The sequence below is a fragment of the Engystomops pustulosus genome, chromosome 11 (assembly GCF_040894005.1).
Source record: "Engystomops pustulosus chromosome 11, aEngPut4.maternal, whole genome shotgun sequence".
Classification (NCBI taxonomy): domain Eukaryota; kingdom Metazoa; phylum Chordata; class Amphibia; order Anura; family Leptodactylidae; genus Engystomops; species Engystomops pustulosus.
In genome coordinates, this window is record NC_092421.1 from 51,909,055 (window position 1) to 51,936,711 (window position 27,657).

At 42.2% G+C, this 27,657-nt stretch overlaps 1 protein-coding gene across 2 annotated transcripts in view; it reads right to left on the reverse strand.

The window, feature by feature from the left end:
- Window positions 1-470: 470 nt before the first annotated feature.
- The window catches only part of STYK1 (serine/threonine/tyrosine kinase 1), a 38,269-nt gene continuing 11,082 nt past the window's right edge, over window positions 471-27,657 (reverse strand). The window contains exons 2-10 of one of the 2 annotated variants that reach the window (XM_072129838.1): window positions 26,399-26,491; window positions 25,991-26,119; window positions 24,521-24,754; window positions 24,080-24,261; window positions 20,221-20,304; window positions 8,255-8,463; window positions 7,097-7,137; window positions 5,441-5,537; window positions 471-4,029 (exon numbers count right to left, since the gene is read on the reverse strand). In XM_072129838.1, coding sequence (XP_071985939.1) covers window positions 3,825-4,029; window positions 5,441-5,537; window positions 7,097-7,137; window positions 8,255-8,463; window positions 20,221-20,304; window positions 24,080-24,261; window positions 24,521-24,754; window positions 25,991-26,119; window positions 26,399-26,462 — 1,245 coding nt within the window. In that variant the 5' untranslated portion in view covers window positions 26,463-26,491 and the 3' untranslated portion in view covers window positions 471-3,824. Of the gene's footprint in view, window positions 4,030-5,440; window positions 5,538-7,096; window positions 7,138-8,254; window positions 8,464-20,220; window positions 20,305-24,079; window positions 24,262-24,520; window positions 24,758-25,990; window positions 26,120-26,398; window positions 26,492-27,657 lie in introns of both variants that reach the window. The other variant, XM_072129837.1, reaches the window with a different exon arrangement.

Below are 27,657 nucleotides of genomic sequence, written 5' to 3' on the forward strand. Positions count from 1 at the left end.
GAAGGAATGAACTTAGTTCCACAAGGCATCAATGACCTATTATGCAGGGTAGTTTCAGGATCAGAATAATGTCCTTTGATATTCTGTGAGATTCATCATCACACAGAAAAATAATCCTTAACCCATCCTGGTTTGAATAATGTCTCTTAAAACAAGTACATAATAAATTGTATTCAGCTGCTGCCCTCCAGATGTAAGATGATTTATCTGGACTATGGGACATCAGTGAGCTACTAGGAGACATCTCAGTATGACTCTTCCCTGCCCCTTTGACTCCTTAGGTCATTTTACAGTGTTCAAAGATCTATATCTGAATGAAGTGAATGAAGTCAAATCTACCAGAATCTTTGAAGGACATCACTGAGACTTCCCTGGATAACAAGTTGGTGGTGGTTTGTGGGTCTAAATTCTAGGTTCCCTTTACACATACTTTGCAAGTCTAATACTAAAAATTCAAACAAACACATGTAAACCTTATCAAACAAAAATACTTTATTAAATATATAACATGCTTTTATACATAAGAAGGTGCAAATATCTTCTGCACATGTTTATTCAACATGTACATTAACCTGAGATACGGTAATAATTATTTTTTTTTACAAATATTTTAAAAATAATCTATATTTAGGGCCTTAGTGAGCCCTGGTGTCAACAATAGCCCCAATGACAAAAATAGAGGTATCTGTGTTGTAACATATTTTCATTTATGTTATTTATGTGCAGTTTTTCTGCTTTCTCTGTCAACTCTATATCATTCTACTGTGTAATATTGCCTAAATTACATTTGAATATTACTAGACAACCTTTAAGGATTTCAAGTTCTTGAGAGACAATTAATAGAAGGATGTAACAACAATGGTATCCAGAAAATAACTTGGTGCACTTCACTTTTTAACAAACTATGCAAAAATCAGTGGTCCACTTTGTGTCTATGAAGAGTAACACTATTAGTACTACTGGACAATATGTGACTTGTAACCTTCATTTTCTAGAAGGGTTCTTATATCCCTCTTGCTAGCAATATGGAATTAAGAGAGTTCAGATTGCAAAAAAGGAAGGAAGGATGATGAAAAGTGGTGAAAGAGGCACTTAGCTTTAATAAGGGTGGTGTGATGTTGTTATATGTGCCATGTGTTATGTGCTATGCTAATATGTTTACTGTCAATGTGTTTTGCATGTTCTGCCCAGCAACAGTGATGTCCTGAGGAGGAGGAGCAGTCTGGTTTAGGGTAGTTGTTACAGACAGAGCAAGGAGAAGCCTGGAATAAAGGTATCTCTAAGCCTGCAGTCCAGTGATCCAGTGTGGGTTCTTTCTAAATCATACGGGTTCCTAAAACGACATTACAGGTGGTTTTATATCTTGTTATTTGTCTCTGTTTTAAGGATATGTTAATAAGGAGTTATTCCCAATGTATCCGTACAAAAGAGGGCTAGGAGGTATCCCTCTGTGGAATACATGTTCCTTTTTCACTCCTCCCCTCTGAAAGTGGGAGGGGAAGAGAACATCGGCAGCAGCAAGGGATGTAACTCTCCTATGTCCTGTTACATTAGTGAGAACATCCCTGAGTGGACACTCAGCGCAGGCTGGGGATGGATACCATACAGTTGCATCCACCCCTATAGGTTTTTATGGTTCCTGCTGAATATATATATATCTTGCCATGGTTTTGTATCCAGTGTTTCCTGTTTGATGTGGTATATACTGGGCAGATGGGGGCAAAAAGGATCATTTGGCTTTCTTGGTGTACTGTATATCCTAAACGTATTGAAAAAACTTCTTCAAAAAACAAGGTGTGAATGTAGCCCAAGATATACAGTATAACAAGATTTCTTATCTCTCTTATTAAATCTTATTGACATGTGAAAAGTAAGAGTCAATTTAAAGCGTATGTATTTGGCTACTAGATAACCTACTATAGAAGACACATTGTGGCACTTTTACTTACCCGGTCGCTGGAGTTCACCAAAAGTGCGCCCGATATCCTGCATGTGTCGCTTCCTTGCTCAAGTCCGACAGAGTTCACCTTCTTCTTCCTGGTGCATGTAAGTGCTTGGGCTTGAAACACAATTTGAAAGTTAAATCCCGCACTCAGTTCGAATCAGTTGGATCGTCAGACGGCACACCTCCTAAATTGTGTCTCATGGAAGCCAGCGCAGCTGCGCCAAAAACCGTTCACGTGCGCCAAAATCCATGCGCAAACCCCTGTTAAATACCTGTCCAAGCCGTGCAAATCCCTGAAAAAGGTGCAGAGTCCGATGAAAGTGAGCCTCGCAGCCCTTAGTAAATCAGCCCCATGACCCATCTAGCACCAATCAAGAGTTACACTTTATATTAAACTGGAGACCTGCATTCACCATTTAGCTCTTAGTTCTTATTAGATACAATCCTAACATCTTAGACGATGTATTATAGTAGTTTGTACTCTTATAAAATATTATATTAAGTGTTATAACAAATACAGCCGTAACTTTAAAAACTCAGGACTGGTTTTTTTTTCCCGTGTTGGATACATTACATGTGTTGTACAGAGTTTCAGATCTCTTGTAAAGCCATACCCAAAATCTTAAAAAAACCTGACTGCCTGCAGCCAACACTAATCTGCTTACTGTGTTTGTTAAGGAGTTTGATGGGAACCGTACAAGTTCCATGCCAAAAGTTATTGATTTAATATACTATACAGTGTTTCTATATGTAAATTGTAAAATGTTGTTTATAGTAAGATCTTGGAAAAGAAATTCCCTCAGATGATACAAATTCATCAAATATTGTGCACTGTTAGGCACAAATTACAGCAATGCAGACACCTGAAAAAACCCTTGGTACTATTGGGGGTGATGTATCATTGTTTTCTTTGTCTATTTGTGGGGTTGTTTTGGTGCAGATGTCATGCAAAGGCTGTTTTGCAACTTTCCATTGTGCCAAATGAACATGACGGTGCAAAGTGACTATGACATAGACTGCACTTGCACCAAATTCATTATTTGCATAGACTAGTTTTCACAATAGGATTGTATTTATGAATTGCGACTTTAGTTTAAGTGCAAGTATTGGCGCATAAGACACTTCCAACAGAATTATCAAGGGACAAAGCCACTAAAAAAATCTGACATCAGCAGAACTCCAAAGACAGACATAGAACTGTCACAAGGAGCCTGTCAGTGAGTGGCTTTCTCAGACCTGGGGACAACAAAGGAAGTCACCTTCCATGGTCAGAGGAGACTATTTATTAGTCAAAGCAGATACCATGTACCCAATGAGCTACTAAGTGCAGGCTTGTAAACTCTAAGTACCCAACCAACTGAGGAATCGGGAGCCAGAGGAGGATAAGTTTGCTTTTTTTTTCTGCCACCCCTGCCCCATCCCGCATGTGACTTTCCACAATTCCTTCATTAGTTCTAGTTCTTAGATTTTAGATCTAGTTTTAGATCTTTTCAAGGTACACTTGTAGAGGACTGTTTGTAGAGTTTTGAAGTTGTTTTCTTCAGGTGATTTAAAAAATGTAAGTAAAAAACAAACATGTAAAAATGTAAACTAGGTATAAAATTTAAGAAAAATGTGACAGCATTGCTTTATGCCACTCAACACCGTTTGGTATCAGGTGAACCCAAGAAGGTGTGTCCTGACTCCTTCACCGTCACTGTCACTCCATCAGTGTGACCATTGGAAAGGTACAAAAATGTTAATGTAACATTATCACCGTTTTATATGTTTGTCTCATAGTTTGACCACTCTGGAGACAAACTAAACCTTCACAATAATAAAAAGTCTTCTGTGTTTTCGCCATAAATAAATAATAAAGTCAGTCAATCTTCCAGACTTGTTAGAGCACGGTGTAATCATTTTCCATGATCCCAGTTTCTATCCCAGCCACTCCAGCGTACAGATCCGGCCTCACCAGTTCAGGGATCTGCAGCACTGTCCTGTCATTAGAAGATTTCTTTCCAGCTTCTAGTCTTTTTCGCAGTTCTTGAACAGAAATCCGGTCCACCGCCTTCCAGGTCCAGCAAGCCTTCATTATATTGTATCTATAAAAAGATATTCATGAGAGATTTGGCTAAAGAAATTCAAACCAACTCTATACAGATACTAAATTACACCAATAACACTGTGGAACCAAGGACTCCATCCTCTGTGTAGTGGCTACAAGATTTGAATATAGATGTGGCTCTCGCATTCAATTCTATGGGAGCCATGGCAGTAGTTAGAGCTTCCAACCTTTACAGAGAACTTGTAGCTACTTTGGCCTCCATATTCTCTGATTATCATGAATAACAAAAGGGTTTAGAGTTGACACCAACCAATAAAATATTTATCATTACTATCAGTATTTATTATGACGAAAAGGGGACTTGGCTTTGGGGCACATTTACTAATGGGCACTATGTGCAGGGGGCGCATGAATCTGGTGCCCTCCGCATTTCTCCGACACAGTGCACCACTTTTTTTTGGTGGACCTTTAACGTGGGCTATGCAACACAATTCTGTTGGATGTTAAAACTGGCCCACGGTAAGACTGTAGCATGAGGAATATTGCTGCCGCAACGCAAAAGAGTCGCATGCAACACAGATGTGACATGGACCCTTCTTAAACACCCGTGCAAGCAGTTTGTTCTAAAACGAACGTGCAAAGTCAGACAGAAATCTGGCGCATGGAGCTTTATCTTTAGTTGAGGTTTGTTTCGGCCTTATCTAGGAATGTATCATGTATTTTGAATTTGAACATGCCCCATCTGCTTTCTGGGTTAGGCCACCTTTGGTAGTGGCCTATTGCTTGCTCCCTTTTTAGAACACATTTACATTTATCTGCGCCAAACATGTATATATAGGGGGTTGGGAAAAATGAGGCCGAATGAACATCAGGACAAGAGCTACTGAATATTAATTATGGTCATGGAATGATTTCTTCAATATGCGATACAGGCAGTCCCTGGGTTACATACAAGATAGGGTCTGTAGGTTTGTTCTTAAGTTGAATTTGTATGTAAGTTGGAACTGTATATTTTATCATTGTAATCCCAGCCAGAACTTTTTTGGTCTCTGTGACAATTGGATTTTAAAAATGTTGAATTGTCATAAGAATCAATATTGACAATAAAGCTTCATTACAGACACCTGCGATAACAGTTATAGCTGTTTATTGTAGCCTAGGACTAAAGTACAATAAATTACCAATATCCAGTGGTCCGTTTGTAACTAGGGGTCGTATGTAAGTCGAGTGTTCTTAAGTAGGGGACCGCCTGTATAAGTACAGTTCAACCTCATTTGTAGCAGACATATATGTTAACCCTATAAACCCAGCTATATTGAGCACTAAATTGGGAAGTGCTGCTTACCTAGCTTTTTTGCCAACCTAGGATATTCCATCAATCATTATGTCTAGTAAGCTAAATATCTTCTAAAAAAAACTATTTAGAATAAAGATAGTTGATTGCTTACAAATGCTGCTTGCAGTTGGGGGGCCTCTTCATGATGTTACCACGTTGTAAGTGCTGTAAGATATTAGATGGAGGTACCTCAGAATAAGGAGGAGCACCTAAAAGAGAGAAACTTGTAGTTTAGACTTTTGCATAGTATGCCTTAGTAATATATCACCATATGAACTATGAACAAATAAAGTTAATTTAACATGTTTTTGAGATGCAAGAAAATAGTAAAAAGTACAACAGCACTCTTGAGGGGAAAGTCGAGTGAGCATCATCAGAGATCCTAATAATCACCTTAGGACCCTAAGCACTATTCTTTCTGGTATCACTCTGTGCGCCTATTGCTGTCTATGGGGGACATATGTACGGCTGCAAGCTTGCGGCCGTACATACATCCCCCATACATCCACGGGAATGAAACCTTACAATGTATTAAAAAGCAGCTTCAAGGATTACATTTATTGGTTAAATCTATAAGAAAAAATAGGTATGCAAATGCACCAAAAATAAGTATGCAAATGCATCCAAAATGTTGAACAAAGCCTTTAAACTGATGGTGTAAAGTTAAGCTACACAGTATGAAATCAACCTATCATAAACTGACCCCAGTTTAAAATTTTCTGCCTTACTTGGCATTTAAAGGATATCTACCATTTAGAAATCTACCTAGCAAGGTAGATTGGACGGTAGGTTCCTATTAACCTACTAAACCCAAATCTATCTTTACTCAATCTTGTAATACTTTCTAAACAAAGCTAAACTTTATCTAGCTAATATGTAAATTTTCTGGAGAGGCTACTCCAGGAAGTATCCTCTCCAGGGAGCTGAAGCAAAGTTTAGTCCACGACCCAGTAGCCTCTGAGATTCATCCGTATCTGCACGTTCATGGAGCGCTGGTCACACTACTCCAGCATCCGTGAACGTGCATGTACAGAGGGATCACAGAGGTTACCGGGGCATGGAGTAGCCTTTGTGCACACTGCCCGGAGAGTCTACACCACGACCCAGTAGCCTCCATGGAAAACTTACATATTACATAGATAAAGTTAGTTTAGTGTAGAAAGAGTTATAGGGTTGGCTAAAGATAGATTAGGGTTTAGGATAGTGGTGGCGAACCTATGGCACGGGTGCCAGAGGTGGCACTCGGAGCCCTTTCTGTGGACACCCAGGTCATCACCCCAGCACAGAGTTTGCCAGACAGGACTCAGGACTTCCTCCTGCGGACCAATGCTCAGCCCAGGACATGCCATGCTCAGTGCCATTTTAAACCAACATCCTTGGCTGCCAGGGTCAAGAGGAACAAGAAAGTGTGGACAGAGATTGTTGGAGCGCTTGCTCTGGGAACCCTGATTGTTCCTCTTCAGGGGACCCTGAATCCAAGTTCTCCATCATCTTTCTATTGTATTGGTGAACTCAGGACACCAATATGATTGAAACCTGTGGTACAGCAGGGATCAATTAGTAACTGCTTACATTGTCATGTTGGCATTTTGCAATATATAAATGGCTTTTGGTTGTACTTTGGGCACTCTATCTCCAAAAGGTTTGCCATCACTGGTTTAGGAAATTAACAAACCTACCATTATAGGCAGATTTCTGATGGTAGGTTTCATATAATAATTAGCAAATTGATTGCAGTTGCAACCCTGAAAATAATAGAAGTCCTTACCCAAGGTTATCATCTCATAAAGCAAAATTCCGAAAGACCATCTGCAAGAAATTTAGACATTATTAAGTCATGTTGCTCCATATGACTGTACTTTACTGTACTGTAATGTAGTGTTTTATTTGTATATGTCCCCTATAACTTGTAAAGCGCTACGGAATATAATAGAATTACAAATTATTATTATGTGCGACAAGGTTTAGATGAAACCAAATACATTAATGTAAGGCTTTTTATATAGTTCTAAGTCCATGTGGGCTGTACACAGAAAACGTACAGGTCCAAATGGAAAATTTGCAGCCAACCACCTGGTCTAACTCCTGAAGAAGGAGAATATCTTTTTGTGGATAAAGCAGCTGAGCAAATAAGGAATATAAATGTCATCTATGTCAGTCATGTTTTATTATAAACACTGTATACAATGGTATCAACTGGAAGATCATAAAACTTCTTCCTGGTAAGAATGTATTGTTGCCTTATGAAATGTCATGTTAATGTTGTACATGTCAACAACAAATGTCATCCATCCTCGGAGGCTTTCTATTGCAGCCTTGTGTCTGGATTTGTGACATGTTGCCATTTGGCAAGGGTTCTTCCACAATGGCTGGTAATTGACGGAAGTATCAGCGTTAGTTATAGCATTGTTGTCAGACACCTGCAGCCTTTATAGCTGAAAGTACATATTAACCAAAAATAACTAAAGTCATCAAATTATTAACATTTAACATTTATTTCGGCAGAATACCCAATTTCTATATGTCCTATTGTACCATATGGACAAAAAGAGGGGCTCTCCACTTAGGGCCTTAGGGCCAGTGGCGGATTAAGACAACCATAGGCCCTGTGCTATATAAAGAGATGTGGGCCCGAAACCTGTCTCCAGTTTTAAATACATGGGTACAGCCCAATATCCCTGATCCACAGCTTTGTCAGACAGGGCTGGTGGTGCTGTTGCAGGAATACCAAGTGTCAGCAGTGCCACTGACTTAACATTGCAGATGCTGGGCAGATCTTTATGGGGGATTGGGCAGTTGAGGATCAGGGGTCCCGGGCGTTCGTCCATTCTGCCCATATGAGGATCCGCCATTGCATAAGGCCACATAACATTAAAACTTGAGTCCATCCCTATAAATTATGCAGTAAAAGATTACATAAACTTACACATCTGATTTCTCTGTAATATTTAAGTAAAGCAGACGTTCAGGAGACATCCATTTTAATGGTGCATGACGTCGGACAGGAAAACTTCCTTCAAAATGCATATCACATGCTCCACCCAGTCCAGTTAGCTTTGAAGTAAAATCGCTCCGGATGAGAACATTTCGGGCTGCTACATCTCCGTGTATTAATTTCCGTTCATGTAGGAATTCCTAGAAAAAAAAGTTAAGTAATGACTTTGCCGTCCCATATACAGACAGCAATTGTTTTTGATTCTTTTCTCCTCATCAGAACAGAACAACATTATTCATGGAACCAAAATATCAAAATCTTCTAAAAAAAAAACCAACATTTGCATTTTTTCCTTTCAAGCACCATAATAGAGATGAGCGAGCACTAAAATGCTCGGGTACTCGTTATTCGAGACGAACTTTTCCCGATGCTCGAGTGCTTGTCTCGAATAACGAGCCCCATTGAAGTCAATGGGAGACTCGAGCATTTTTCAAGGGGCCTAGGATCTGCACAGGGAAGCTTGGCCAAGCACCTGGGAACCTCAGAAAAGGATGGAAACACCACGGAAATGGACAGGAAACAGCAGGGGCAGCATGCATGGATGCCTCTGAGGCTGCTTAATCGCACCATTATGCCAAAAGTATGGGCAACAGCATGGCAATGACAGAGTGACCGAATGAGGCTAGATAGCATCTAAAACATCCAATAATTGACCCTGACACTATAGGGGACTATGCAGAGGCAGCGGCAGCAGCGGCAGGCTAGAGAGTGTCTTGGCAACATACCCCAAATGGACTCAGGCTTAAAACCAATGGGTGGCAGAGAGGAACCAAAGGAGGTGAGCAAGAAGCGCTCAAATAATATCGGTAAATGATAAAAGTTTGCCAGTATATTTTGTGGATTACACAGCAGGGTGGCGACAAAGTTAACAAGTTTGATGAGGAAGCCATGAAAACAACCCAAAATTCTGCCTGACACAGCTCGTTTGATAAGGGGACCATGTATGGAGGCAGTGAACTAGTAGTAGATTAAAGGTGCTGCAGTTAAAACTATGTTAGTTGGATCTTGGGATGGAGCTGGCGCTCCGCTGCCAGGCGAGCTTTCGCCAATCCAAGCCCCTGTCTCTAGGCTACTCCCCAAACAGCACTTCTAAGAACCTTTTGTATAAGATCAAGTGTAGTAGCGTTCTTATAAGTTTAGGATATGGCGGGTGAGGGGAATGTAAACAGATGTGCAAGAAGCGCTGAAATAATATTGGTAAATGATAAAAGTTTGCCAGTATATTTTGTGGATTACACAGCAGGGTGGCGACAAAGTTAACAAGTTTGATGTGGAAGCCATGAAAACAACCCAAAATTCTGCCTGACACAGCTCGTTTGATAAGGGGACCATGTATGGAGGCAGTGAACTAGTAGTAGATTAAAGGTGCTGCAGTTAAAACTATGTTAGTTGGATCTTGGGATGGAGCTGGCGCTCCGCTGCCAGGCGAGCTTTCGCCAATCCAAGCCCCTGTCTCTAGGCTACTCCCCAAACAGCACTTCTAAGAACCTTTTGTATAAGATCAAGTGTAGTAGCGTTCTTATAAGTTTAGGATATGGCGGGTGAGGGGAATGTAAACAGATGTGCAAGAAGCGCTGAAATAATATTGGTAAATGATAAAAGTTTGCCAGTATATTTTGTGGATTACACAGCAGGGTGGCGACAAAGTTAACAAGTTTGATGTGGAAGCCATGAAAACAACCCAAAATTCTGCCTGACACAGCTCGTTTGATAAGGGGACCATGTATGGAGGCAGTGAACTAGTAGTAGATTAAAGGTGCTGCAGTTAAAACTATGTTAGTTGGATCTTGGGATGGAGCTGGCGCTCCGCTGCCAGGCGAGCTTTCGCCAATCCAAGCCCCTGTCTTTAGGCTACTCCCCAAACAGCACTTCTAAGAACCTTTTGTATAAGATCAAGTGTAGTAGCGTTCTTATAAGTTTGGGTTCTGGCGGGTGAGGGGAATGTAAACAGATGCGCAAGAAGCGCTGAAATAATATTGGTAAATGATAAAAGTTTGCCAGTATATTTTGTGGATTACACAGCAGGGTGGCGACAAAGTTAACATGGAAGCCATGAAAACAATCCAAAATTCTGCCTGACACAGCAGCTATGGCGATGACGTGTGGAGGTAGCAATGGAGACAACGTGTGAAGGCAGCTAAAAAGACGACGTGTGGAGGCTGCTATGGAGACAATTTAATTTGGATAGTGCCTGTATGTGGCAGTCCAAAAAAGTTTTCAAACCAGAGGAGCAGGTAGCTGGTCCTCCAGAAAAATTACATAGATTGAGTGCCTGTATGTGGCAGTCTAAAATAGTTTTCAAACCAGAGGAGCAGGTAGCTGGTCCTCCAAAAAGATTAAATAAATTGAGTGCCTGTATGTGGCAGTCCAAAAAAGTTTACAAACCAGAGGAGCAGGTAGCTGGTCCTCCAAAAAGATTAAATAAATTGAGTGCCTGTATGTGGCAGTCCAAAAAAGTTTTCAAACCAGAGGAGCAGGTAGTTGGTCCTCCAGAAAAATTACATAGATTGAGTGCCTGTATGTGGCAGTCTAAAATAGTTTTCAAACCAGAGGAGCAGGTAGCTGGTCCTCCAAAAAGATTAAATAAATTGAGTGCCTGTATGTGGCAGTCCAAAAAAGTTTACAAACCAGAGGAGCAGGTAGCTGGTCCTCCAAAAAGATTAAATAAATTGAGTGCCTGTATGTGGCAGTCCAAAAAAGTTTACAAACCAGAGGAGCAGGTAGCTGGTCCTCCAAAAAGATTAAATAAATTGAGTGCCTGTATGTGGCAGTCCAAAAAAGTTTTCAAACCAGAGGAGCAGGTAGCTGGTCCTCCAGAAAAATTACATAGATTGAGTGCCTGTATGTGGCACTCCCAAAAATTGTTTAAAACAGAGGACAGGGTAGTTGGCCCTCCAGAAAAATTAAATACATAGAGTACTATAGCCAGAGCCAGTTGGCCCTGGCAAAAAAATAGCCAGTTTCCTCTGCTTTAGTGTACAAAGAGGAGGAGAAGGAGGACAATGAGGAGGAGGAGTACATACATTATTCAGGTTCAGCCTCTTTCACCTGGTGGAGAATGGAAATGCGGAGAAATCCAGGCTTTATTCATCTTGATAAGCGTCAGCCTGTCAGCGCTGTCAGTCGGCAGGCGTGTACGCTTATCGGTGATGATGCCACCAGCTGCACTGAAAACCCGCTCGGACAACACGCTAGCGGCAGGGCAGGCAAGAACCTCCAAGGCGTACAGCGCCAGTTCGTGCCACATGTCCAGCTTTGAAACCCAGTAGTTGTAGGGAGCTGTGTGATCATTTAGGACGATGGTATGGTCAGCTACGTACTCCCTCACCATCTTTCTGTAAAGATCAGCCCTACTCTGCCAAGACTGGGGACAGGTGACAGTGTCTTGCTGGGGTGACATAAAACTGGCAAAGGCCTTGTAAAGCGTACCCCTGCCAGTGCTGGACAAGCTACCTGGTCGCCTACTCTCCCTCGCTACTTGTCCCGCAGAAGTACGCCCTCTGCCGCTAGCGCTGTCAGAAGGGAAATACTGTTTCAGCTTGTGCACCAGGGCCTGCTGGTATTCATGCATTCTCACACTCCTTTCCTCTCCAGGGATGAGAGTGGAAAGATTTTGCTTGTACCGTGGGTCCAGGAGAGTGTATACCCAGTAATCAGTGCTGGAATAAATTCTTTGAACGCGAGGGTCACGGGATAGGCAGCTTAGCATGAAATCTGCCATATGCGCCAGAGTCCCAACGCGCAAGAATTCACTCCCCTCACTGGCCTAACTGTCCATTTCCAACTCCTCCAACTCCTCTTCTTCTGCCCATACACGCTGAACAGTGAAGGACTGAACAATGGTCCCCTCTTCTGTCTCGCCAACATTCTCCTCCTCTTCCTCCTCATCCTCCTCCACCTCCTCCGATATGCGCTGAGAAACAGACCTAAGGGTGCTTTGGCTATCAACAAGGGAATCTTCTTCCCCCGTCTCTTGTGACGAGCGCAAAGCTTCCGACTTCATGCTGACCAGAGAGTTTTTCAAAAGGCCAAGCAGCGGGATGGTGAGGCTGATGATGGCGGCATCGCCACTGACCATCTGTGTTGACTCTTCAAAGTTACTCAGCACCTGACAGATATCAGACATCCACGTCCACTCCTCATTGTAGACTTGAGGAAGCTGACTGACCTGACTACCAGTTCTGGTGGAAGTTGACATCTGGCAGTCTACAATCGCATAGGAGGCATAGTAGGCCTTTGAGACCTGGACCGAGGTAGGCCCCGCAATCCTCGGCGTCGGCAGTATATGACCAGCCCCAGGGTCAGACTCGGTCCCAGCCTCCACCAAGTTAACCCAATGTGCCGTCATCGATATATAGTGGCCCTGCCCGGCAGCACTCGTCCACGTGTCCGTGGTCAGGTGGACCTTGTCAGAAACGGCATTGGTCAGGGCACGGAGGATGTTCTCTGACACGTGCTTGTGCAGGGCTGGGACGGCACATCGGGAAAAGTAGTGGCGGCTGGGGACCGAATACCGAGGGGCGGCCGCCGCCATGAGGTTTCGAAAGGCCTCGGTCTCTACCAGCCTATAGGGCAGCATCTCCAGGCTAAGCAACTTGGAGATGTGGACGTTGAGGGCTTGGGCGTGTGGGTGGGTTGCGCTATACCTCCTTTGCGCTCCAGCGTCTGGGGTATGGAGAGCTGAACGCTGGTGGATGCTGTGGAGGATTGTGGAGGCGAAGATGGGGTTTTCGCACGGGAGGTGTTTGGGCCGGGGTCCTGGGCAGGGGGCTGACTAGCAGATGACACAGGGGAAGGAGCAGTGGTGTGCCCGGCCGGAGGTGAACGGGCTTGGTGCCATTGAGTGTGGTGTTTAGTATTCAGATGCCTGCGCATACTGGTGGTAGTTAAGCTAGTAGTGGTGGAACCCCTGCTGATCCTGGTTTGGCAAAGGTTGCACACCACAGTCCGTCGGTCATCCGGTGTTTCTTTAAAGAACCTCCAGACTTCTGAAAATCTAGCCCTCGCCACGGGAGCTTGACTACGGGCAACATTTGACGCTGATGCACCAGCTCTGGCCCTGCCTCTCCGTCTGGCCCCACCACTGCCTCTTCCAACCTGTTCTGCTATAGGACTCGCCTCCGTCTCAGAAGCACTGTGTTCACCCGGCCTATCAACCCAGCTTGGGTCTGTCACCTCATCATCCTCCGATCCCTCAGTCTGCTCCCCCCTCGGACTTCCTGCCCTGACAACAACTTCACCACTGTCTGACAACTGTGTTTCCTCATCGTCCGACACCTCTTGACACACTTCTTCCACTACGTGAATAATGTCATCATCACCCACAGACTGCGACTGGTGGAAAACCTGGGCATCGGAAAATAGCTCAGCAGCAGGACAAGTGGTTTGTGACTGTGGGAAGGGTCCAGAAAACAGTTCCTCAGAGTATGCGGGTTCAAATGCCAAATTTTGGTGGGAGGGGGCAGACTGGGGGGAAGGAGGCTGAGGTGGAGGAGCTGGAGGAGTGCCGATTTCGGTGACATGGGTGGACTGCGTGGAAGACTGACTGGTGGACAAATGGCTAGAAGCATTGTCCGCAATCCACGACATAACCTCTTCGCACTGTTCTGGCCTCAACAGTGCTCCACCACGAGTCCCAGTAACTTGAGACATGATGAACCTAGGGAGTGTACCTCTGCGGCGTTCCCCTGCTCCCCCATCAACAGGTGTTGTCTCACCCCGCCCAGGACCACGGCCTCTGACCCCTGCAGTAGTTGGACGCCCACGTCCACGCCCTCGTCCTCTACCCCTAACCCTCGGGTTAAACATTTTCCAAATTAAAGTGTAAACTTGAAAAAAAAAAAATTGTGTTTATTTTTTTTTAGTTTTTTATTTTTTTTAACAAAACGATGCTATCCTATTGCTATGGCTAGTTTCTAACCTACAGTGACAGCACACAACTGGATTTTGTGCTTTGCAAGATAAGTTTGAGCTATAAATTGAAATAAAGGTAAAAAAAATAAAAAAATCAGCAGACTCTGCCTAATTCTAATCAAACCCCTAATAAATTGTCCCACTTCGGTGTTTGAGGTGGATATGCGTGTCACTAAGAGCTAAACACAACGGTCGCTGGTCTCCCAGCAAATTCCTCACAGTATGGTACTAGCTGCACTACTAGTGCCAGCAAGCCCAGCCACAAGCAAACAAAAAAAAGGAAAATATAACGCTATTGTAGGCCTAAGTAAGCCGTTGGGGTTCTCCTATGGCTAGTTTGTAGCCTACTATGAAAGCACACTGCTTTGCAAGATGAGTTTGAGCTATAAAATGAAATACAGCTAGAAAAAAAAAAAAAATCAGCAGACTCTGCCTAATTCTACTCAAACCCCTAATAAATTGTCCCACTTCGGTGTTTGAGGTGGATATGTGTGTCACTAAGAGCTAAACACAACGGTAGCAAGTACCCCTGCAAATTCCTCACAATATGGTACTAGCTGCACTACTAGTGCCAGCAAGCCCAGCCACAAGCAAATAAAAAAAAAAAAGTATAACGTTGTTGTAGCCCTAAGAAGGGCTGTTGGGTTCTTGTAGAATCACTCCTGCCTAACACTATTTTAATAGAACACCCTTAACGCTTTCCCTGACCAGCAGCAGCTCTCTCCCTAGCGGCATCCAGACACAGAATGATCCGAGCAGCGCGGGCAGGGGCTAGTCTATTCCAGGGTCACCTGATCTGGCCAGCCAACCACTGCTATCGACGTGTAAGGGTACCACGTCATGCTGGGTGGAGTGCAGAGTCTCTTGGCTTGTGATTGGCTCTGTTTCTGGCCGCCAAAAAGCAAAACGGCGGGAGATGCCATTTTCTCGAGCGGGCGAAGTATTCGTCCGAGCAACGAGCAGTTTTGAGTACGCTAATGCTCGAACGAGCATCAAGCTCGGACGAGTATGTTCGCTCATCTCTACACCATAACTTAATTTTTTTCGTCAACGCGGCTGTGCGAGGGCTTATTTTTAGCATAAAACCTTGTAGTTTTTATTTGCGCTCACTTGGGGTTCAGAAAGTTTTTGTAGATAGTATTCAATCAAATTTTTTTGTGTTATGAATGATTAATAAAAGTATTTATTTATTTATTTTAAAATAAACTATTTTAATTTTAATTTTTAATATTTAATGATTGAATATTAATTTTTTTTAAAAATATTAATTTACTATTTTATTTATTTGGGCATTTTTTTCTTTGTTTATTTAAAAAAATTTTGTCGTATGGGGTGAATACTATCATAATTGTCTAGGCTGGGTTGACACATTAGTGTTATCACCGTTTCCTTCACTAATGTGCAGGGTGCGCCAGATTATTAAATACTAGGTTTTTTTTTTGGCTCACTGAGTTAATGGACATGCGCCACATTTGTCGAGTCGCAATAATAAATGTGGCGCACGGTCCAACATTGCACTGGAACACCCCTTTAAGTGCAGAATTTTGTGGCACGGCAGATGCATCGCAGCCATGCCACAAAACCAGGGCCGGTTCTAGACAAAGTGGGGCCCTGGGCAAAACTAAAAGTGGGGCCTCAAAATAAAACTATTTTATGACCAGTCACAGTCAGTAAGAGGCTCCCTTTAGTATGGTAAAACAAACTGTAATATGGGAGAATTTTATAGAAGATAGATAGATGATAAGGAGATTGATGGGCAGCACAGTTGTCACTGTTGATCCTCTGTACGGATTGCGGGTGCACCCGTGCCTGCTGCCGCTGTCCCCACTCCCCCAGGTCCATACTCACCTCACCTGGCTCTGGATTCGCGACAGTCCTGTCCTGGCCCCACGCCGGCTTCCTCCATAGGCCGCACTCCTGCTGTCGGATGCGGCCTTGAGCATCCCCCCTCACTAGGGCACGTTCGCCTGACTCTCCTGGAATGTAAAGGGCCAGTTTCCTCCTTATTGGCGCTGGCATCCCGGCTCTGCTATATAGCCTGGCGACTCCCAGCATCCCCTGCTGGATCTTCAGGTCATTCTACTGAAGAGAAAGCCTCTTGAGCGTTTCCAGAAGCCTCTGAGTTTCCTGAGCGTTTCTAGATGCCTTTGTGACTCCTGTGGTGGTCCTGTTATCCTGTGGTGTTCCTGTGTGGCGGTCCTGTAATCCTGTGGCGGTCCTATAATCCTGTGGCGGTCCTGTAATCCTGTGGCGGTCCTGTAATCCTGTGGTGGTCCGTTATCCCAGTGGTCTTCCCGAGGTCCTGCCAGTCGTCCTTCTGAGGTCCTGCCAGTCGTCCTTCTGAGGTCCTGCCAGTCGTCCTTAATAATAATAATAATTCTTTATTTATATAGCCCACACATATTACGCAGCGCTGCACAAGCATGTCAAATTGGTCCTTCCGAGGTTCTACCAGCCGTCCTTCTGAGGTCCTGCCAGCCGACCTTCCGAGGTCCTGTCAGCTGTCCTTCCAAAGTCCTGCCAGCCGTCCTTCCGAGGTCCTGCCATCCCGAGGTCCTGCCTTCCCATGGTCCTGCCTTCCCATGGTCCTGCCTTCCCATGGTCCTGCCTTCCCATGGTCCTGCCTTCTCGTGGTCCTGCCTACCCGTGCCTAGGCCACCACGGGCCTGTACCTGTGGAGCAACCTGGTGGCTCCCTGCCACAGCAAGACCATACGGCTTTGCGGTGGGCTCTGGAGAAGACCAGGAGTCCACTTAGACTCCACTCCCATTTGGCAATTAACATTTGACCATCCTCATGTAACTTTGTGACAAACACAAATTATTAAACAAAAAGTGCACTGAAAATGCCTTGTTAACGTACGTATTTACATAAATCTCACATCGAAGTGGAGATTTACACACAAATAGGGATTTAAAAATAATAACACAAAGTGAGCAGATTTATATATACCACAATACACAACATCAAGAATTTACACTCCCAAAAATGCTAAAACAAAAACCATGACGTATTTGGTTGCTATCCACAAATGTGTTTAAAAATATATCACACACGAAATAAAAAGCTCCTATTCTGCCAAAATCTAATTTTCCCAGAAATCACCATGTAAACAAGAATAACTTTTAAATTCATATACACTACCACCTTCATGCAACTTTGCAGCAAATAGCAATAAAATGCAAAAATTGCATGAAAATTCTACATTTCCCCTAAAATATGTACAAATCCAGAATACTTATATAAACAAAATATATTTTCCTAAAACAGCAAGATGTGAGGAGATCATACAGACCCCACATGTGTATATTCACCAAAATATGCAGCAAAGGGAACATTACATCCGCAGGGGACACCAAACTATTTTTGTATAATATTGCACTCAGCTTCACACAGATCTATCATTGTATGCTCCCTTATACAATGGTAACGAGATAATAAAGTCACTTTTAGATGTGCGCCATTGTATTAGCTGCACAATAACAGAACCCTCCGCACTTCATAAGAATGAGAGTGAGAACGTCATAACATAGGTGTAAATAATGGAGGATGGTGTGAAATAAAAACTTTGTTCCAGAACATATGTGTGTTTTTGGTGTTACATACAGTATGTTACATATATAACTATGTGGACACGTTCTGGGTTGCAGTGTTAATATGTAGCCTCATTAGGCGAAGAGGATCGAATCATTGTATCAGTCATTTTTCGCAAAAAAAATACTGTCACAAAATAGAAGGCAATGAGAGAAGGAGTGTGTTATTAGATAGTTCTGGATAAGAGAGGGTTAAAACATGAATATTAGTTGATATTATCCCTTCTCAAAATGTAGTAACATATGAAGTGAATATTTCCATTATCTGTGAGGTGCAGCAGCTCCTGTGTGCAGTGTATTCTCCCTGTAGACTGATGGCTAAGAATCTGGAGGGGGGGGGGGGGGGGTCACACTTCAGGGGGCTGTATCTCTGGCTCTGTGACACATAGAGCCTAACTTCCTTTTTCCTATGTGTCCATATTTCTAAGTGTCAGGAAAACTGAGATATTAACTGTTAAAATGCCATTGGGAATGATTTTTATATATAAAAAGGCACCTGATATTCTCAAGTTAAACCTGAATATCTATGGATCCATAGCACCTAGAAACACAATTCTTGATTCATTTGAAAGAAGAAATTCTCCCTTTTCTGGCCCTGGGCAAATGCCCACTTTGCCTACCCATAGCGCCGGCCCTGCACAAAACCAGACCTTTCATAAACACATGTGCAAACAGTTTTCAAGTTCTTCCTAGACAGAAAACTGGTGCAACCAGAATATTAAATCTGGCCCAAAGAGTGTGATTTTACTTTATTTTTAAAGTAGCAGACTATTTTGTGTGTTGATGTTATTTTTTTTCTTATTTTTTACTTTTTGTGTTAAATAATTTTTTAATAGAAGGTTACCACAGGCAGACAAGGCACTTCAGAGTACCCCGAGCTGCTGTGTGACACCACCAGTACCCTGCGATCGCAGCTATGCATATATGCGATGGGGCCAATGGGTGACAGAAGGAGCTCATTCCCTCTGCACCCCTTTTGACACTGTGATCCATGTTTGACCACGGTGTCTAAGGTGTTAAACACACAGAATCTGAGCCTTTCCGATCCCGGGTGTTAGTGCCGGGGCTGAGCTGAGATAATCTGCTGATGTGGTTTCATAAAAAGTTGTTGCATCAGAAGAAGTACCTGCAACAACCACCATAATGAAATGATGAGACTGAGTTCCTACAATGTGTTTTATTGGGGCTTATTTACCAAGGGTATGCAGCCGCCGTCGATGATCCGACTGACTCGGACTGAGCGCGGGATTTAACTTTCAAATTGTGTCGCAAGATCAAGCACTTACATGCACCAGGAAGATGGTGAACACTGTCGGACCTGAGCGAGGAAGCGACACATGCAGGATATCGGGGGCACAATCTTAGTGAATCGCGACACAGTACATTCCGGTCAGAACGTTTCGGGGAACGTGTCAGTACGGGTAAGTAAATGTGCCCCATTGGGGCTTATTTACCAAGGGTCCGCAGCCGCACTTTCAATGTTTTTTCCGACGTTTTTGGGATTTGCGCCGCTGGGACAGGTGATCAACTGGGAATTAACTAGAAATGTAAAAAATAGCCGTAGTATGGAGGCACAGAATGCAACTGCTGTAGATCAGACTGAAACTTGCCCCGAGCAGTAGAAGCCATGGCTGAAAGCCAAACGGCTTTTACAATGGCTGGTCTCAAAGCAGACTGTCCGGCAAAGTAAGGACCTCCTCTGGGATATTCATATCCCCTAATAGGGCATATGATTAGGTGTTGATCTTAAAGAAAACCTGTCATCAGGAGCCCTTTTTTTGACTCCCCCATGCCCAGAGAGAATAGCGTGCACACTTGCAAATTGTTTTTAAAGTAAAACTGTCTTTTTCTGAAATAAAAGTTGGTTGAAAGTTTACCTTGCAGATGCAGAACTGTGACCCTCGTTCCATGGGAGTGGCCAATGAGGAGTGGGGCAGTCATGTTTGACATCCTGAGCAGGGAAGCACCAGGGGGAGGAGGTATGAGGGGCATGGGAGGGTTTTTTTTTATTTGAAATCGATTCATGACGTAGCAGTTTCCCAAGGGGTGGGGGTGTTGTGATTTGCTCCTCACTGGCCACACTGCATACAGAAAGGTGAACATTTTATCTAACTTATTTCTAATTTTGGAAAAAGGCAGTTTTACAATAATAACTCTTTGGCAATGTGTACAATATTCTCTAGAAAAAGGGCTCCTGATGACAGGTTTCCTTTAAATTGACCTATAAAGTACATCCATCTGCACCATTTGTCATTCTTAGCATGCCATATGGAAGAAATGTTTGATGATACTCGCTGCTCCACTGTTCTAGCGTCCAACACCACAGTGAAAAGTAGACAGAACATGACATGCAAATATATTGGAAGATTGGAAGAATATTTTAGAATATACCAGTGCTGTCAGGATCTCTAATGCTATTGTGTAAACTTGGCACTCGGTGATGTCATAAAGTATTCCATCCATCGGCACGAAATCCTGTAAGATAAAATGATACCATTATACTACAGGATGTTATCACTACCTGTGTATTTTTAGCCATTGTGAAGGCATATGACAAGTATAACATTGTGATCTGAACAACAAGGGAATTCCCCAGGAACTTCCTTGAACATCCACTTGTTCCTTGTGTCTTTCTTAGCACATTATATACTGTAGAAGATACCTGCATCATATCTCATCTGTACAAATTTTGTTTATTTTAAGGGTGTCTTGACATTTTTTTTTGCAGCTTTTGAAAAACATATACATTTAAAGGGGTGTTCAGCTATTAGGGGGTCTTTCCCCAGAGGTGAGATAATAGAAGTCTAAACAGCTGAATATTGACCACTGAATTGTTTTGCCTAACTTAAAGGAAACCTACCATCACGGATCTACCTATTAAGGTGGCAGGTTGATGTAATTAATAGCATCTGAGCCCTTTTTTAGGTCCCCGCTAACGTTTTACATTTTTTATTACCCTGACATGAAAATTTCTGAAAGAGGCTACTGGGGCGTGGAGCAACCGTAGCTGAAGCTACATGGTGCAGCTACTCCATGCCACAGTAGCTTCTTTCAATCCTCTTACTATGTCATCTTTAGAGCTGGCAGTTGTCTCCGAAGCCAGAGCTGGTGTGTATACGGAGAACTCCATCTTTCGAGCCGAGTACATGCAGCCGCCAGCTCTGTATAGATAGTCCATGCAGAGTGTGGACAAGTGCGTGCAGCTGAAGAGGTCATAGTAGGAGGTTTAAAAGAGGTTACTGGGGCATGGAGTAGCTACGCCATGTAGCCTCAGCTCCGGCTACTCTACACCCCAGTAGCCTCATTCAGAAATGTGCTTTAAAAAAGATTTAAAGAGTTTGCATTGAGTGAAGGATTAGAAAGGGCTTGGATTATATTCATTAGATGAATCTGCCGCCATCAATCTGCTACCATCTGTGATGGTGAGTCTCCTTTATCCATTTACTCATATTGATATACAATTATGGATTAAGTCAATGCCCCCAGTGCTCTTTTTATATTACACAATAGTAACCTTCCCTCTAAAACTCATACATTTGGGGCGATTTCTGATATACATATGTAACAAAACTGTCCAGCAACAGTGTAACCACAACCAAACTTGGCGCAAGCTGTCAGACTGGGTAAGTGATGGTGAACTAACCCTGTGATTACCCTGTGGGTTAGGGCCCTGCCTGACAAGGGCAAAGCCACTTCCAGCACCCTAACTAAAGGTCCCTGAGTGACCCTATAAGGCCACTCACTGCATCTGGCAGCTGCTGGATGGTGGAGCGGACAGGTAACAGTAAAACTAAGATAAACCAGAGTTCACACTAGTCTATAGAAAGGTGTCAAGCCAGAACCAAATAAACCTGGGACAGGGGAAGCGGGGTAAACCAAACACAGAAGGACAAACAACAGATACAGACAGACAAGCAGAACTGAGTGAAATTCAAATTGGTGGCAAAGGTGCAGAATCATAAAGCAATAGAATGGTAGGTAAACGTAGCAGAAGTCGAATACACAGAATAGCAAACAACAAAGTAGCAAAAGCACTAAACAGTAAAGATAAGGCTGAATAACCAGCACCATCTGAAGGAACTGGGCAGAATATAAAGGGAGAAATGGACACTGCCTCCAGCACTGACTGGTTCAGCCGTCCATCACTCCAACCACAGGTGCAGACAGATCGAGCTCAAACTCACACCCAACTTTCCCAAGAAAAGATCCTGAGAAAGAGCTGGCAATCACAGGAAGCTCTGGATGTGGTTTGCAAGCACAGAAGCCTGACCACTCAGAGCAACTTGCGAGTTCTGACAACATGCTTACAAGAGTGTTTACAGGACCTTTGAAGGTCATCCAAAGGTCTTTAAACAGCAGTGCTGAAAGTTGGGACCCCAGTTCCTTCGCAAAATTCTCTGTTCTAGTAACGTATGTAGAAAGTACACGTCAAACCATTAAAAAAACATGTAGTCCCTGTCCCACAGCAAATTTATTCCTCCCTCAGGTTCCTGTACATTAGTTATTCAAGACTTACTCAAGAGCAGTTATGTGTAACAAAGATCCTTAATTGCTGTAAAAACTTTCATTTTCTGATAACACACAACTATGTTTGTTTTGAATGTGTCAATTTAGCGTCATCTTTATACTCATTGTTCAGTTTCTTTATAGCATATATTACAAGGAGAGAACCCAGAAAACCAACACTGGTTGACACCTGAATAAACTGCAATATAATTACTACTAAAATCGGTTTATATAGAGATAAAAAAAAATAGCTACAGGAAATGTTTGCTGTTTCCTTTTTTATCCTTCCATAATTGAACTATAAAAATCCTAAACACAACCACTCCTCAATAATACAAAGGCTAAGTCTACTTTATACTTTATCTTCTATTTTATATTGTATACATAGTATTTCATTTATACCATTTCTCTATTAGTTGATGCATACTGCTTAAAGGAAATCTACCATTTGTTTTTATGCATTGTGAACCAAACACACCTTGAGTATGCTGTAGCTTCACTGATGCAGAAACATATCTTGCTTTATTCCTGAACTGAGTGGTTTTGCTGAAAAAACAATTATAAAATTCAGGACCTTGAGGCTTCCTACATAAATACAGTACACAGAGCTTGCTAAACTGTCCAGACAGGACTAATCAGCCTGATCTGGATGACTCATACACAGCAGCAATTGATTACTTCTGCCTGTCAGGGACAACACAGTGATGACATATTCTAGGCTTATGCTGGGCATGGCAAGGCTGGCATAATAAGGTTAAGAGGAGAGCACCGGAGGGTAGCCAAAGGAGCAATAGAGCTTCATTATCATAATTTTTAAATAGTTTTTTCAGCAAAACCCATCAGTTCCGGGATTCAACAAGATATGTGTCTGCATCAATGTAGCTACTGCATTCTCAAGGTATGTTCATAATGCATACAATCAAATGGTAGATTTCCTTTAAAATGGTTTTTCCTAAGTAAAAATATTAACAACGGTGATGATATCAGATTGGTGGGGGTCTGAAAACTGGCATCAATTACCTGTTCTATGCACGGAAAAAGGAACAGGAAGGTGACAGCTCATTTTGTAGTGGCTGAACTGTGTCATTGCAGATCAGATTCTATTGAATGGGAACTGAGCTGCAATTACAGGCAGTCCCCGAGTTATGTACAAGATAAGTTGTGTACGTTTTTTCTTAAGTTGAATTTGTAAGTGGGAACTGTATATTTTATCATTGTAGGTCCAGACAAATTTTTTTTGTTCTCTGTGACAATTGAATTTTTACATTTTTGGGTTGTCATAAGAACCAGGATTAACAATAAATCTTAATTGCAGACACCTTTAGTAACTGTTACAGCTGTTTATCAAGGGCTGAAGTACAGTAAATGACCAATTACCAGAGGTCTGTTTGTAACTAGAGGTTGTCTGTAATTCAGGTGTTCTTAAGTAGGGGACTGCCTGTACTTGGTTTAACCACTACACAGAGAACAGAGCTTTTTACTTCCTGTTCCTTTTTCTATACATTGATTACTGTGAACAGCTGATGTAAATGGGTGGCAGGTGTCTGACCCCCACCAATCTGTTATGGATGGCCTAATTTAGAGATTGAGCATAAATATTATTTATCCTCAAATATATCTGGATATAAAATAAAACTTAACAACAAAATGTAGCAAACCTAAAGAAAATACGATGGAAACAGTTCTATACTGGAACTAAAAGGTCATGAAATCTAAATTTGTGATAAATTGTGTTATTACTCACTCTGCGACAGTCCCATAGAAACTTTAATAGTGACCCCGGCTCCACACTCTCCAGCACCATGCAAAATGGCTTAGCTTCAGTGCAGCACCCGACAATCTCCACCAAATTTGGGTGTGATCCCAACCATACTTGAAACGTAGCCCTCTGCAGGAAATCATGGACCTCATGGGGATCAGCAATTCCTTCAGTAGAAAAGATAAAAATTGAGGGAAATAAAGATTTTTTTTAATCATGTTTGCAAATATACCGCATAATTTTCGGGCCATGACTTAGCAGCGCATGAATAGAAGTATTAAAATGAAAAGGAAAAAAGTTTTTGTCTTTACTATTTGGTTAAAGTAGAAAAACATTCAAAAATACTTGACATATGTACTTGACATATCTTGCACAACGCTCATCACACATAAGCTTTCTTATAAACATGTTAATCTACAGTCTTACCTTTCAGTTGTTTGACAACAACCTTCTTGTGCGTGCCTTTGTCTTTCAACCCTGTCCTGAAGACTGGGCCAAACCTTCCTTCACCCATAAACTGGAAGGATTCATTGATCCGCTCACATGGCATTTCTAGTGCCAAAAGGCTGGGGTTTCGTTTCCTCAGGACAGACTCCAGCGATAGCTCTTCTAAATGGAATCCTGAGTTTACGCTTCTGACCGTGTCCTGGTACTGAAGCTCTGCTGCACACAAACATTAGAAGACTGTGAGTTATAGGAAAAGTACAATTGACGTCTAGTTGACTGTTTAAGCTATTGGCAAATAGTCTTGAAATTGTTAAAAATATTCCTATTTTTGTGTTGCTGCCTACAAGCTCTTTCTTTTTGAATTCTCCAAGAATTCACATGTACCTTTCCATTTGGGAGTAAAACACATATTAGGCCTGGGCGAGCATGCAGCCGTGCTCTGGAGAGACGGAGGGATGAGCGCTGCTACCATCTCTGGCAGTCCCTTAAAATGAAAGGTAGCGCACATGCGTTGGGTTAAAGCAAAGAGTGTTGAAGAAGGACCCTGATTCCCATTATTTGACAATACCTACATGGGCTGCAAAAACCATTCCCGTGATCCTTTGTTTGCCGCAGGGACAGCCGGAGCAATAATTACAATTGTCTCACCCCAGTAAGAATTCCAAGGAATCAAGTGAAATTTTCTGAGCACTGAGAGTTTCATTTGTAGTTACAGTACAGTTCAGGTGCAGTTGGGGGGGCACATAAGGTGAGCTATTTCTAGTGAATCCATAGGGTGTGGGGAGGGCTTATATAAAATAACCATAAGGGGCTGTTTAGTATGATAAATTACAGAATATTTTAGGACAGGAGACTGTTTTTGCACTGTCATGGGAACAAGGATTATCAATAAAGATTCATTAAAGGCATCTTACAGCTGATCTTTGCAGCCTTGGAATAAAGTAAAGCATCTAGAGATCTTCACCAGGAAAAACAGTAGGCAGAGAGGTCTGGCTTTAACTAGGGGTCATCTGTAAGTCGGGCATCCTTAACCCCTTACCGACGCACGTAATAGTTGTACGGCACACGTCGGGTCCCGGTGCATGGATAGGGCTTATGGGCTGAGCCCTCTCCAAGTCTTTGCTGCATGTTGGGGTGAACATTGAAAGCTGTAAAGTCCAAGCCCACAAGAAAATGGCGCAAATGTGTTTTTTCACCATTTTTACTGTATTTGGAATTTTTTTCCCGCTTCCCAGTACATGACATGGAAAATTAAATACCATCACTATGAAGTGCAATTTGTTACGTAAAAAACAAGCCATCACAGAGCTCTTTAAGTGGAAAAATTAAAAAAGTTATAGATTTTTGAAGGTGGGGAGTGAAAAATGTAAGTGAAAAAACTAAAAAGGACCATGTCGTTAAGGGGTTAAGTCGAGGACTACCTGTGTTTCGTTGTTAGTTTAAATTTACCTTTGGCCCTTTTTTTCTTTGATTTCATTCCTCGATATCGCAGCCAGAAAATAATAGCAAGCAGAATTATAGTAATCCCTATAAGGAAGACTGGAACCACAATCACCTCATACTGGTATGTCTCAACTACTGAAAAATGAAAAACATGAAACATTTTATTGCATTGATCTATAAAAGTACAATCATTAGCACATAATTTGGTACCTAAAATAAACAATGAGACAAGAAGAACTATTCCCCCCATGTGTGTAGATTTCATGTTGCTGCTTTAAAGCAACTCTCTAAATGCTTTAAACATCTTTAAGCAAAATAAATTAATAATGTACAGTTATAAATATAATATACAACCAGAAGATAAAAACATATGTTTGAATTAGTATAAATAATACAAGTGAATGATCAACTTACTGCAGAGTTGGTCTGTGCAGTTCAGTAGGGTGCGTCTAGGTAGTCGGACATGTTGGTCGTCCATCTTTAAATATTTTAGTTACTTCTTAGATTCTGTAGAAACACAAAAAGCACAGGCTTAGCAAAGATCAAATGACCATTATGATAATCACATTATTAATGTCCTGTGACCAGGGTGGCATCATCACAGGTCCTTTAGCCTCTTAACATTAGCAAACTGTACCCCATGCACATATCTGACCAAATCAAAAATCACTACAGCCTGCATGGACTTCTACTATTCTCCATGCAGGCTGCTGTGATATTATGTAATATGATTTGCTCTGATTGCATGAGATATATGCTTGGTGTACAGTGCCTGCAGTGATGTCACCCTGTTCACATGACATTACTTCTGCATGCAGAAATAGCAAGGGGAGTAGCTGCTGGATTCAGCCTGAGGAGGCCATGCCCACCTCAACTCGCTACAGGCATGCTTGGACACCAGCTAAAATTATAAAGTTGAATATACAGGAATCTAGGGTAACAAATTTTATCTAAAAGAAGGGGGTAAGTTAGTAACTAGGGCTCTATGGGAACCATCCAGTAGCTGTAGTTGTAAATAATGAGGTGACAGGTTCCCTTTAAGATGCAGCTGAATGGTGGAATTACCAGCAAGGGGACAGGTTTAATTTTTAGGTGCATAGACTACCAAAATGTGCACCCAATTTATTAAGGGGCACAAAAGTTGCTTTAATTTTGGATCATATTATAAGCTGTATATTGAACGCTATTAAAAAAATATTCTTAAATATAATAGCATTGTAGTGTAGGGGACCTCAAAGCCAATGACATATAATTATAATTTTTATTGCTCCAATAAAGTTGTTAAGGGAAGTTGGCAGGGATTCTGTCAATTCATTAAAAGACTTGCACCTTCAAGAAACCTAGCGTATTTGGTATTGTCTTTTTGAATACTATATGTATTTGCCTTTGCTATATTAGGACGGAGTACGTGTTTTGTAATCATTGTGGATTAGCGGCAATGGAATCCACCATGACTAGGCTGCAGTGATTTACAGTCACAGTATAATGGATAGAGTTTATGTAAACATGTTAAGTATCCCCCAATTTATGTGGCATTATAATCCTATGTAATTTTCTGAGGTTCACATATTGTTGAGGTTGACATATTTTTGTCAACTTTTGTTCACTTTAACTCCCAGCAAGGGGTTGAATGACTGAAAGTGCCAATCCCTCCCACCCTTTCAGGATATTGT